General features: G+C 40.6%; 1 protein-coding gene across 1 annotated transcript in view; it reads left to right on the plus strand.

Annotated features, from left to right (window-relative positions):
* LOC126285203 (sentrin-specific protease 1-like) overlaps window positions 1-5,752 on the plus strand; it is a 249,220-nt gene extending 243,468 nt beyond the window's left edge. Inside the window, exon 9 of the mRNA XM_049984508.1 lies at window positions 5,657-5,752. Coding sequence (XP_049840465.1) covers window positions 5,657-5,752 — 96 coding nt within the window. The remainder of the gene's footprint in view (window positions 1-5,656) is intronic.
* The last annotated feature ends 8,938 nt before the right edge of the window (window positions 5,753-14,690 follow it).

Below are 14,690 nucleotides of genomic sequence, written 5' to 3' on the forward strand. Positions count from 1 at the left end.
CAGGATCATCAGTAGCCAAAGAAGTGTTTAAGGGATGCCAAGGGTGGTTTGAGAAGTTTAAAAGAAGGATCAGCATCCACAGTATTGTGAGACATGGTGAAGCAGCCAACTCCAACACAAAGGCAGCAGAGAACTTCATCAGTAACTTCAAGATGATTTTAGACACTGGGGGCTATCTGCTGCAACAGGTTTTTAAGTGTGATGAGGTAGGTTTATTCTGGAAAAAGATGCCAAAGTGTGCCTTTATAATAGCAGAGAACAATGCATTGCCCAGTCTCAAGCCAATGAAAGACTGTTCAAAACTGCAATTCTGTGACAATGAATGTGGCAATTTGAAAATTAAACCACTTCTTAAAATTCAGAAACTCCACATGCCTTCAAGAAGTGTAAAGTCCAGGAACAGCAGGTTAAATGTGATGTGAAGATCCAGCAACAAGGCTTGGGTGACAAAAGACCTTTTCTGTGGTTGAATCAATGAAGTATTTGATTATTTGGTGAAAAAATATTTGCTTGAGATGAATTTGCCACTCTATGTCTTGCTTGTTATGGGCAGTGCTACTGCCCATTCTCCAGGCCTGCAGGACTACCTTCTGAAGAATTTCAATTCAACAATATCCAATTTCTGCCTCCCAACATGATTCTGTTACTCCAGCCTATGGACCAGCAGATTATTTCTAACTATAAGTAGCTCTACACTAAAGCACTCTTTTGAGCATGGGTTTGAGTTGACTGAAGTTTCCAATCCAACTCTCAGAGAGTTTTGGAAATACCAGTTCAATATCATGAACAAAAAGCATGGGAAGTGATTGCCCAGAGAACTCTCACTTCTGCTTGGAAGAAGCTTTGGTCAGAGTGGGTTGTCAAACGTGATTGTGAGGCATTTAAGTCAGTACATGTTTAGACTGCAGTCAACAATATGGAGCTAGAAGTGGATAACAATGATATCAATGAGCTTGTTGAAGATCACAGCCGAGAAATGGCCACTGAAGAGCTTATGGAGTTGCAGTGTCTTTCAAAGCAGAAAGCTGTGTGGAGGAGGGGGATGAGGATGAGGAGGGCACAGAACACCAAAGCAGCAATCTACTGATGAAATAAGAGAAAAGCTAAGAGCATGGGAATCAGTTGTATCATAGACTGAACGTCATCAACCCAATAAAGTATTGGCTATCTGAACTTCAAATTTATTTGATGATAATGCTGTGTTGCAATTTTGCAAAGTGTTGGCAGAAACAAATGACTATAGCTACCTTCTTAGTAAACAAGAATTAGTTATGTATTGTGAATAATAAAATACATAACACTGTATATATAATTTTCTCCGAATAATCAGCATGAATAAGATATAACTTTTAGTACTGTTTCTGCATGGAATGCATTCTCATATTTTACATTAATTTATATGGGATAAATTGTTTTGCTTAACGAGTGTTTCACACTGCGAGTAAGATTCTGGAATGAATTATGCTCACTATGTGAGGTTCCACTGTAGTACCTAAAACAGTGATGCTTCGAACCTATGTGATGACTACTGCTACCTCAAAGCCCATACAATCATTGACAGGTACCCCATCCAAAACTTGCATGGTTCTTCCCATGGTTTGGTGGGGCAAAAATTTTCACTGTCAATTGCAAAACAGCATACCTGCAAATTCTAATGGCAGATGAAGATGTACCAAAAACTGTGATAATCATGCCATTCAGTGTCTCGGAGTTCCTCTACAAGCCATACAGATTAAAAAAACATTGCAAAGACATGGAAAAGATTTATTGGCAGTGTACTGTTCAATTTTAATTTTTATTATTCCTATCTAGATGATGCACTAATTTTTTCACAAAATGAGCAAGACCACAATGAACATCTGCATATCACCCTTTATAAGCTTGCCATTAGTGAGGTTGTGATAAATGATGGCAAGTGCCAACTTCAGCAACCTTGTATGACCTTTGTCGACGGATCTGGGGTGTATCCTACTACTGATAAAACTGACCAGATACATCTCCTCCCACTTCCTAACAACTACCAAGAGCTGCATAGGTTTTTGGGGGTTATAAATTTCAACAGGAACCATTTGCCACGCTGATGAGACTTTGCTACCACTCACCCAAGCATTGCGGGGCAAGAATACATCTGGTAAATGACACCTGAGTTAGCCACTGGAAATTCAAGTGGTCTTTGAAAAAATAAAAGAACACCCGTTACATGCCATGACACTTGCCCACTCGTTGCTTGATACACTTCTAATTATTGCATCTAATGCTGGTGATCACATGATCCCCAACATTAGTGGGATCACTCAGCTGCTCAGGTGTTTCTCCTGCAAACAAATTGACACCCAAAACAAATGATTCATATTTGATGACAAATATTAGTAATATATGAAGCAGTTTGTAACTTTCAAGATCATATTGAGGGGACACCCCTTACCATATATAAAGACCATCGCCTGCTGGCAGGGCATTCTGCAACCCATTGGCTGATTCTGCACCCAAGAGAGTCTGCCACCTGGATTTCATAGCACAGTTCCACTGATGTGTGACATGTTAAAGGTGCCAATAATATCATGGTGGTCTATCTTTTCCATATCGCAGTTACCTCCACCCAGTTGGTCATCGATAGATTTGCAGATGCACAAGTGACAGATGCTGATCTCCACAGCTTGTTTAACAAAGCAGACCAAAGACTGCAATTGCAACAGTGCATGCTACCTCTTGTGACCAAACATGTCTGGTGTTACTTTTCAAGCAGATAGTCAAAAATTGACCTTCTCCACTTGCACATCCAGGCATGCATCTGTGCCAGCAGGCAAAAGCTGGCCACCATGCACAGCCTCCATTTGGTAAATTTCTGATTCCAAAGGGGTGGTTCCAACATGTCCACACTGACCTCAAAGGGCCACTCTCCAAACCACGTGGTTACTGTTACATTCTGTCAATGATAGGTCACATGAAACGATGTATGGAGACTGTGCCCATTTCCGTCATATCAGCAGAGACAGAAGCAAAAACTTTTGTCAATAGTTGGATGGCCAGATTTAGCTGCTCAGCCTTCTTTACATAACATCAGGGTTTGCAGTTTGAATCCCTACATTTCAATGACTATGCAGATGCCATCAGTTCTGCACAACCAACTCCCCCCCCCCCCCTCCCACCCCTCCCCACCCCACCCCACCCCTCTCCTGTCCAATGGGCTCATGGAAGAGTGGCACTGGATGATGAAAGCTGCTCTCATGTGCCACTCAGTATCATGAAGGCCCTTCCTATATTGTGAGCTCCTCACTGTACCCACAGAATTTGAAGCACATGAAATGGTTGCCACAGACCAGGACTTACTGGATTTAGTCACACCTATGTGCACACATATACAAAACATCCATGTGCCACCTACCTCCTTTCACATGACACAACAAACTTTCATTCATAAAGATCTGGCCACATATTCTCATGTGATGCTATGTCAGACGCAGTAAAACCCACCTTACAATGACCATCTACAGCACCATATCAAGTGTTGAAATGTGATACAAACACTTATGATATTGAAATTGCTGGAAAACAAATAACAGTGTCAGTGAACTGGCTTAAAACAGTGTGGAGCTTCAATGGACCTGTCACAAGAGACACTCACCACCCCAGTGACTCGTATGCTTCCCTTAGTAAATTTCCAACTGTGTGATTTTCTGCCTGATGACCTATCAGTCGTGTTACATGATACTGGCTTTGTGATTACCACTACCTATGCAGACAGGCAGTCAAGTGCAAGCACTGTCACACACATTTTCATGCACACCACTCTTATCCTTCCAGAAGTTGACATGGCAGGACTCACACTCCATTTGTCAGCAAAAGTGCACTCACCATCACCACCTCGGCCTACACCACCCCCGACCCTGCAAAGCATCCTGTGGACACGACAATGCAAGGCTATGCTGCCAATATGCCTTCCTCTACAAATGCTGCCATTGAGCCAGTAACAATTAAAGACACCGTCAAGACTACTTTCTTATCTGCTTACACTACTGGAAGCAACCTGTTAGTCACTAAGTTGTTGTTGCATTTTGGGCATGCCCTGTTCCCCCTGGTGCACTTTTCTGACTATGATGTGTCTTCCATTGCATCCCTCATTACACAACCATTTAAATCACTTCAGACAGATGAACCCTTCCCCCCCCCCCCTCCCCTCAACCGCTTCAGCCTCTCTTCACAAGCTCCGTGCTTCTGCACTATGGGAGGGTTATGGGCAGAGGGAGGGAGGGAGGGAGGGAGGGAGCAGGGGGGGGGGGGGTTGCTCTGTTGCAGTGTAACATCTCTGACTCTGTAGATGAGGACTGACACCATGTGAGGCAGTGGGAGTCAGTATGCTAGTATGCTCTGTATGTTTGTAATGCTTAAAATGTCTTATGCATAGTAATGAAAAGTGTGTAAATCATTGTCAGCGAACAAAAGTTTTGGCTGTAGAAAAAGGGGAAAAAAACATAATTACATCTTCACAGTAAAATTAAACAAGTAGTTGAAATAATAAAAGCATACAGCAATGATGATAAATGAATTTTAAATAATATTCATGCAGAACACAAAAACATGACTAACTCAAAATTTATTTTGGTAACTGAAATTAACCTTGCAGATAGTGCTGAAGACTTGAGTATATTTGTTGAAAATAGTGGAGATAAAATTGAAATTAATGTATCAATTATGTTGAAGTTGCTGATATGAGTGGGATGGTTGACTTATGTGCTGATGCAGTAGATGATGTTGATGAGGAGAGTAACTGTTTTCCTGTTTTAGAAGATAACTTTACTGATGATGAAAGTAGAAATTAAGTACTTAAGCTGCTGGGAATGACTGAGATTTAAACCAATTTACAGGTGCAATTTTATCAGAATGATTGTGTGTCAGAAATAACAGATCTTTATATATTATGTGTGGATGCACAAACAGTGCCCAAACACTTACGGGAATCGACAAAAATCACAAGTAATGAGTATAATGGGCAGGGGGCACTATGAATATAGTGTGGGACAATACATTAGGAATGTTGGTCTCATGGGAAGTGTGCCAGAGATAAGTCCCTGCAGTTGCATTATCCTCTGTGTCCTCGATGGCTCAGATTGATAGAGAGTGTGCCATGTAAGCAGGAGATCCCAGGTTTGAGTTCGGTGGGGGCACACATTTTCAACTGTCCTTATTGACTTATATCAACACCTGGTATGCATCTAGGGGTATTCATTTCGTTGTAATTGTGTTAATTCACTGGGGATTTGTGGTTTTGATGAAATATTTGGTACTGATAGAGAATTTGAAAATGATTGTCAGTTTGTTCAGGAGAACATTTGTTTTTACTCCACTTTTGGAGTAACTTTGAAGAATAAAATTATTGTAACATGTCACAATGGTATAATGTATGGTTATGGGAAGAAAGTACAATGGGTAGCACAAGATGTGTAGCTAAAAAAAAGAGGAAAAGCCTCCAGACAAAGTAATGTGTCATAGAAAAAGCAATAGTGATGTGACAATATTTTGTTCTTATTGAAAACTGAAAGGTTTCTCTATATGTATTGTGACAATGGGCATTTTGATTCTGTTACATGACTTTTCATGAAAATTTTATTACTACACTCTGAACATTTAAAAGTTATCTCAATAAATGATGTTTCAGCCCCTGGCCCAAGATGCTGGAGTTGGTGGTTGTGTGTGCATGAGGTGTACATGCTACTTGCTTTTTAAAGTAACAACTTATTTGCTCATTGACTAGTTTTCTTGCAAAAGATATCAACTTTTTTAATGTTTCATCTAATGTTTTACTATCTGAAAATCAGAACATTTGTGAAAACTTTGATTTAAAAGAAGTATTTTGCAAAATATTTAATTAATATGTCAGTTTATGTTATGTAACTGTTTTAATCAAGGCACCTCCAAAAGTTAAACACACTTCACCTTCAGATAATTAATTACTTCTACAGTTGTCAGAATTGATCATTGGGCAGTTCCATTACTTGAGCATCAGAATTTTGTTTCCAATTTCGTGCTTACCAACTTCTTGATATGCTATTGCAATCAAAGTTATCAATATCCTATTTTCACCATGAACCAGACTGCTTCAGACACTAAAACAATTGGATTACTCAACATAGACAGATCTCATGATACTGATCAATGACTCTGTTTTCACCACAAGCTGGAACATTCAATAGATACAAACTATTGGAGTGCCTGATTTTAAAATGCAATAAGATGTGCTCACTTTAATTTTGAAAACACTTTTGAACTGATTCCAATCTATTGTTATTGTTGTTGTTATCCTTGTTATTCTTATTGTTATTTAAATAAGTATTATATTCTAATTTGAATAATGCCTGCAAAGAAAATGTCATTAAAAATTCCTGACTTATAAATTTTGATGTAAGCAATCGATGTGTAATTGTAGCATATCTGAATTGCAGTGCTACATGAGAATCATCACTTGTCACTTTGAATCTGAGTTTATTTTTGGCACGTGCCAATGTTGGTCAGAAATCTGACTCTACTTTGTTCTGCCATAAGAAGTAGCATTTTTTGGTTCCATCTGTGAATTATGATTGTAAATATTTGTGTGTGGAACATCTGCAACTTTAAATTCAAATATTAATATACAGCACAGATAGCAAACCTCTTTAACCTACTGCACCCTACAGTGAGGAGTTATATCTCTTAAGACCACTGACCCTACTTTAAAAAGAATGGGCACTGCTGACCACGCTGTTTAGTGCCCGTAAACCTCAAACACACACTTTAAAAAGAAGCAACTGCAATGAATTATGACAGAGAAGTTAAGTAGATCTTACAGACTTAATAGTTACTGCCCCACTGATCTTTAAACATGAGTGTCCTCCTTTTATGTTGCAATTGTTTACAATATTGGTGAATTAAAACTCATTACTAAAATAAGATTAGTGGTTTCATTATTTAAAGGTAATGAACTTTAATAGCAGAAAAGAAGGAAATGATTAGAAGATGCACATTTTTAATAACAATCAATACCTGTTGTTATCATTTTAAGATTACCACAAAAGAGAGCAGAAACAGAGGAGTCAAAATTATACTAAGCAAAAGAGCAAGATTCTTCAATTATCAACTGGATAGTTAGAAAAAAAGACAAACTATAATTACTACTTTGGAGATGTTATTTCTACCCTTGGCTAAAAACTGAAACTTTCAGAGTAAATAAGTGGCAAACTAACAACTTCTCCGATTGAGAGCATACATCCTTGGAATAAAAAAATCGAAGCCACAAAACTGAACCTGGGAAATAACTTTTATGGCACTTGAGACTCCTAACATTCTGGAACAAAAGAATCTGAACACAAATAGTTTTTGGAATATAATATTTTTGGAAAAAGTAAAATCTTAGCAAAAAGATGGGAATGAGAATTTTCAGATGACATCTATAAATTCATAAAGAAACAGTTATCTGGTCACTAATAATTTCAACCCCACATCCTTCTTAAAAATCTTCAATTATTTATATCTCTTTCTAAACAGTATTTTAGTTAACCTAATGGGACTATTGCTATCAAAAATTCAGAAATGACAGTGAGTAATGAAAATATATGAATTCTTGCTAGAATAAGAAAATATGGACAATACAATTCTTCTGGATATATGACTGCTTTGTCAATATGTAAAATTCTCCAGTGTTTTGGTCACTGTTGCAAATGGTCTTCCTCTGGGCTGCTGGGCTAGTTGCTGAATGAGAGAAACTCAAGTCCTTATATACCAGTGGAACAAAATGTTTTTGTAAATAATGATTCCAAGTTTGAAGTAAAGAACACTTTATTCAGCACAAATTCACTAATAAATTTATTTGTAATGAGAACTGAAAAATCATTTGTGTTACTTGAAAGAGTCAGAAACAAAATCCATTGGTGTCATAACAATTCTGAAGGAACCTACATCCTAAATGGCTATAGCGCAGTGTCCAGGAAGGCCACTCTGTTTGGAGTATTGTGAAGCAGGGGGATAAGGGTATGGCGTAGAGTGGTATGTCTGGGCTGCTCTCGATGAGTTCCTATTGATGGGCTGCAAAGCATTGCTGACTGACTCCTGGCCTACAATAAAAGTGAGCACTTGAATTCTGGTGCTGGAGACTGATCTCTGCCTTAAATTTCCAGCAGGATGGAAGTAAGTCAGTGATAACGTGACATGTGGGTGGAACTTGTTTCATCATTAGCAGCACTTCCAGCTTTGTGATACACACTGGTTGGAAGTGTGTCTGGCGATACCGGTGGTGCCTATAACAAGTAGAGTATGAAGAGACTGATTGTGCACTGTATTGTGTCCACAATATGTGATGTCCTCACGGTACTTGTAAATAGTCTCCAGAGGTGAGATGCCTGTGGGACAAGGGTAGGCAGCCCACAGAGTAAAGATGTACTGTAAGAGTAACACAGATGGCTTACAAATGATATACAATATCCCTCCACTCTTGAGAAGCTGGAAAAGCTCAAAGTGCCAGTGAGATGGTGAGTCCAAAATGGCTGCCACACAATCCTGAGAAGAGGATGTTGAGAAGAAATTGCAAAAGAATTGGTGGTAGGGTAGAAGGCAGCCAGGTTTGAGCCACCCAGTGGCCCTCAGCTGGAGGCCCAGTAACCCAAAGTTGCCACTCCATAGCTGGCAGCTATGAAGTGGTGGTGAAAGTGACAGTTACAGAGGCGCTGGGAGACTTGGCTCAACTAATGCCGTACTTGGAGCTTGATGGTACCAGCAACTGATGCAACATCAGTGGACGCTGATGAACATATAGAGAGTGGTCACTGGTTGAGATAGCATACAGGGCAGGAAGGGAGGTGACTACATGAAGAGTGCACTGATATGCATAAGGATTGTGGGAATATAGGATGATGCCATGAAAAGGGACACAGAGAGCAAAGGAGAGGTGACTGGAGTTGCGGAAGAGTCACCACCGAATGTGGGGTGCTCAAGGGCACTAGAGAAAGCTGATCAGAGAGTGGTCAGGTGTGGTGGGTAGACTATCACCACAATGTGTGCAGGAACATGAAGAAAAGCTGGCTGGAAGGAGGCAAAGTCAGGGGGAGGGTCATCACTGCGGGGTGCATATGAGCATAGAAAGAATCTACACAAAGAACAATGTGTGTTACCAAGAAGCAAAGGCATGAAGTGCTGTTCTGTCCTTGAAATAGGCCAACCTTGGCTGTGTCAGATGGCAGTAGCAGTGTGTTTTGGTGGGCAGTATCCGGCTTGTCCAAGGAAGGACAGCATCTGGTTCAGATGTAATGGAGCCAAGGGACAAGAGTGGAGTTGCAGACTGCATGCTCAGCAACAATGAAGTGTAGTGCATGGGAAGGTAGGCCATCCATGGCTGCACCAAGGTGAAGGTGCAGAAAATGAGCAGCATTGAGCATGGCAGGGAAAGTGCCATGGCTGGGTGGCAGTGAAGTCATTATGCTGTGTGCAGAGAGCTGGCCTTGGTTTCAATGTAAACACAGCTTCATGTGCAGTGGAAGAGAATGTAAATGGTGATCTCAGTGCTGGAATATGTTTTGTGCCATCCTTCTGATGGAGGCCAGTCATGGCTGCACCCTCATGGTGAAGGTGCAGTATGATAAAAGCATCATCAGGCTCATGGCAAGAGGGGGTGGAAAGTGGGTGGTGGGTGAGGACAGGTAATGAGGATGGAGGGATGTTGGAGGAGTCAGATAATTTGTCTAGGTCTTTGCCTCCCTCATAAGGTATACATCCATGACTGTAGCTCTGTGACAAAGGCATGAAATGGCAGGGCTGCATCAGGCATAGTTGAAAGGAGGGGGCCAAAGAGTCAGGACATAATAACAGTGGCCAATGGCCCCAGGTGCTATAGCATTAGGACTCAAACCTTGTCACCAGCAGACGTTCAGGTGATGAAAACCATGTGAGAACAGTCAACTATGGCTGCCATGAGTGGATCAATGTTGGACATTGCTTGAGGTGGAGGCAGGTGGGATGTGGATGAGATTGCACAAAAATTGAATGATGGCACTACAGCCAGAGGAGGTGCTGGTGTGAAGTCTGACACTGTATCAGCACTGACACACAGACATGAAATACCAGGGACCTGTGATGAACCATCCCTCATGACACTGGTTTACCACAGACAGTTGCACCAATGATGAACCATCCCATGTGATATTATTTTGCCACTAGCAATGGCCTCCAGAAACACAATGGAAATAGCAAATGAACAAATAGTATTTAAACCCACAGAGTGCATAAATGTACACACAGTGTGAAGTCATTGCACAAACAAAGCATCCAACCTTGACACTAAAGTAATGTCTTCCATGAGACAAGAGCTTAACAGAAAATATGTCTTTTATCCTTGTTGTCATTGTTAAGCCTTTTTTACCCACCAACTGCAAATTCCTTCAACAACATTACTAAGCTCCAGATTTGGTGATGCACACAGTAGTAAACGATGATTTCCACATTGAAGTAAAGAATACTTTATTCATAGCACAAGTTTGCATATAAGTTTATATCAAATAACAACTGAAAAATCATTTGCGATTACTTTAAAGTAACAGACATGAGTCCACAGGCATTATACAAATTCCAAAGGAAGATTCATCCCATCTGGCTGTAGGGTGGCACCCCGGAGGGCTGCACTGTGTGGTGTGCAATGAAGCAGTGGGGAGATAGTGTGACATGGAGCAGAGCATACAGTCTGGTCTTGACAAGTTCCAATTGATGGGCAACAAGGTGTAGCCAGTTCTTGACCAGAACTAAGTGAGTTATGGAATGAATGTGCTGGAAGTTGCTCTGATGCATGGCTGCCCTCTGGTGGCACCTGTAACAAGTGGAGTATGAAGGGACTGTTCGCATACAGTATTGTATCCACTGTAGATGATGCCCTTGTGGTATTTGTAAATAGTCTCTGGAGGAGAGATGGCTGTGGGCCAAGGATAACTTGCAGTGCAAAGATGTGCTGGAAGTGTAATGTGGGTGGCCTACAGCCTGAATAATGTTCTAAATTAATAATTCAGGCAAATAAATTAAATAAATATTAGCATTAAAGAGAAGCTGGGAAATCACTCAAGGCAGTCAGGTAGCCAAACAATTTAATAACTGCATCCTGGAAGTAACTTAGAAGATTGCGCGTGTACACCTGTCCTTTTTTTCCCCTAAGGGAAGTCTTTCCGTTCCCGCGATTGGAATGACTCCTTACCCTCTCCCTTAAAACCCACATCCTTTCGTCTTTCCCTCTCCTTCCTGAAGAAGCAACCATCGGTTGCAAAAGCTAGTAATTCTGTGTGTGTGTTTGTGTGTTTTGTTCATTGTGCCTGTCTGCCGGCACTTTCCCGCTTGGTACGTCTTGGAATCTTAGAAAGAAACTTCCACATGGGAAAAATATATTAAAAACAAAGATTCCAAGACTTACCAAGCGGGAAAGCGCCAGCAGACAGGCACAATGAACAAAACACACAAACACACACACACAGAATTACTAGCTTTCGCAACCGATGGTTGCTTCTTCAGGAAGGAGAGGGAAAGACGAAAGGATGTGGGTTTTAAGGGAGAGGGTAAGAAGTCATTCCAATCCCGGGAGTGGAAAGACTTCCCTTAGGGGAAAAAAAGGTCAGGTGCACACACACACACACACACACACACACACACACACACACACACACACACACACACACACATCCATCCGCACATACACAGACACAAGCCTTTAAATATGTCTGCTTGTGTCTGTGTATGTGCGGATGGATATGTGTGTGTGTGTGTGTGTGTGTGTGTGTGTGTGTGTGTGTGTGTGTGTGTGTGTGTGTGTGCTCCCGGGATTGGAATAACTCCTTACCCTCTCCCTTAAAACCCACATCCTTTCGTCTTTCCCTCTCCTTCCTGTAGAAGCAACCATCGGTTGTGAAAGCTAGTAATTCTGTGTGTGTGTTTTTGTGTTTTGTTCATTGTGCCTGTCTGCCGGCGCTTTCCCGCTTGGTAAGTCTTGGAATCTTTGTTTTTAATATATTTTTTCCATGTGGAAGTTTCTTTCTATTTTATATATTTTATAAATATGTCTGCTTGTGTCTGTGTATGTGCGGATGGATATGTGTGTGTGTGTGTGCGAGTGTACACCTGTCCTTTTTATCCCCTAAGGGAAGTCTTTCCGCTCCCGGGATTGGAATGACTCCTTACCCTCTCCCTTAAAACCCACATCCTTTCATTTTTCCCTCTCCTTCCCTCTTTCCTGATGAAGCAACTGCTAGTTGCGAAAGCTCGTAATTCTGTGTGTGTGTGTGTGTGTGTGTGTGTGTGTTTGTGTGTTTTGTTCATGTGCCTGTCTGCCGGCGCTTTCCCGCTTGGTAAGTCTTGGAATCTTTATATAAGTTTATATATATAAGCAATTCCCTCAGAAGCAAAAACAGTCTCAGTGTTGATAATAAATCAAGTGAATTACTAAAATTCTGTTTTTCACTTATATGTTATGTATTCAATCACATATTCCTACCATAGTAGTATTACCAGGCCTTCAACTGACTTTTCAGCTGCAGAGATACCCTGTAAATCTTATTTTTCTCAAGATGTCTCGAGTAAAATTTCCTATCTTGAAGCCCATTCTTTCTAATAGCTTCATCCTCCTGATGTTCCCATCATTAAATACAATAACTGCACCATAGGTTGCAATTCTGACAACTGTAGCAGATGCAAATGTGTTTTTAGGGCATCGTTTCTATATGAGTGAATTTAGAGACTCATTTGGATTTTGGGTTTTGCCATGATCACACTTTTTGAGAAGTGCACGATCAGCCAGAAGCCTGTAAGTGGGCTTGACAAGATCCAGAATACAATATGGAAGTCTCTCTTTGTGAATGTAGGGGTTGTTATCCCTCTGAGCTTGTAGATATTTACACCAACTAATGTGGCACAGATTATGAATAGGATGTTCATCTGTTGACAACTTCTTCAAACACAGTTCTTCCAGTTTTTTTATACACTCTTTGTGATCGTGGTATGACTGAATGAAGAAAGAACTGAAACAAATACTAACAAAGAGATAGAGGGGCTGGCCAGTACTTACCTCAGCTCAGTACAGCCGATAGATACACAAAACAGAACAGAAAATGTACGTATCCTAGCTTTTGGAACTTTGTTCCTTCATCAGGGAGGAGAAAGGGGGAAAAAAAGGGAAGAAGGGAAAGTGGATTCAGTTACTCATAACCCAGGTTATGAAACAACAGGGGAAAGGTAAACAGAGAGGATAGCACAGATCAGTCACAGATAAAACTCAATGCAACTAAGAGCAAAGGAATGTAAGTGGAGAGTCAGCAAAAATTCAGTGCTAATGGATTACCTGGTTGCTATTAAAATTGATGGCATGTGTTGGAATGCCAGCCTGGGAAGTCTCACAGCATTAATTCCTTTGAGAGCACAGATGTTAAGTGAGTGAATTCCACAATTTGTTGAGCTGAAAACCTCGAACTTGTTTGATCAGGTTGTCTGCCAATTGTATTTCCACAGTTTCCTTGACCAGTGAATCAAAACAGGATGAAGCTGTGGCCAGTGACTTGAATTTCCTGTAATCCATGGAATGATCTTTTCTTGTTGTGGCATGGTGTGAAGGCTATTCCTTTCACTTTGCTGGACCTTTTTGCATTTTTTATGTGAGATTGTGCTTTTTATACTCTGTGGTTGTTGCTTTCCTTTACAAGATGTCGCCTAAATATAAGACAGTGCTGTCAAGAGAAAACAATAATGTTTGAGTTGTTCCATGTCTGAGCTATCATTCCTTACAAATTTAACATGTTTGCAAATGAGTATGAAGAAGAGAGGACACTGCAAAAGTAATGTTATAGTGAAAGAAAATGATAATCTAATATAGAAAATAGAAAACAATAATGGTAGAGTTATTTGATGTCTGGGCTATCATAATGTGAATGAGAAAGGTACTCACAAAAGAAAATGATAATAGTGTCTGAATTCTGACTTTTGGTGTGGAGTAGCAAACAGTTGTGGCATCGCAACTAGTGGGCTATCACCCATTTGTCTATTAAAAGCTTTACTTCAGAATGTATGTGGGATGCAGTGTAAGCTGGTAGAGTATTATAGGGTCAGTAAATGACAAGTTGTGTCCTGCAGACTGATGTCATGACCGTCTGTTGCAGCTGTGCATGTGAAAGCAATGAAGTAGCGCTGGCAGGCCACTTACATTATACGAAACTAAAAATACTAATAACATATAATCTGTAGCAATTGGTGCCTCGCATGCACACATTTAAAAAATCCGTCGCATGTTAAAGAAAGGGTTACAAAAAACAGTCACATGTTGTTATTCCCTACAATGTGGACTGGCTGTGATGTAATGTCAAAATACAAGACAGGCAATACAAGGAATAGTCAGTTGGTTATTTAACATTTCATTTAGACTGATTGTGATTGGTGCTTAATGGGTTATTCCACTTTATGTGCTCACTGTCAGCTGACAGAAGGAGGGGAGAATAATCTAAAGTACCTAGTGAGGTGTCACAGTGGCTAGCACATTGGACTCGCATTCAGGATGACGACGGTCCAATCCAGTGTCCGGCCATCTTGATTTAAGTTTTCTGTGATTTCCCTAAATTGTTCCAGGCAATTGCCAGGATGGTTCCTTTGAAAGGGCACGGCCGACTTCCTCCTCCATCCTCCCCTAATCTGATGAGACCAATGACCTTGCT

This window comes from Schistocerca gregaria, chromosome 8 (genome assembly GCF_023897955.1).
Source record: "Schistocerca gregaria isolate iqSchGreg1 chromosome 8, iqSchGreg1.2, whole genome shotgun sequence".
NCBI classification, from domain to species: Eukaryota; Metazoa; Arthropoda; class Insecta; order Orthoptera; family Acrididae; genus Schistocerca; species Schistocerca gregaria.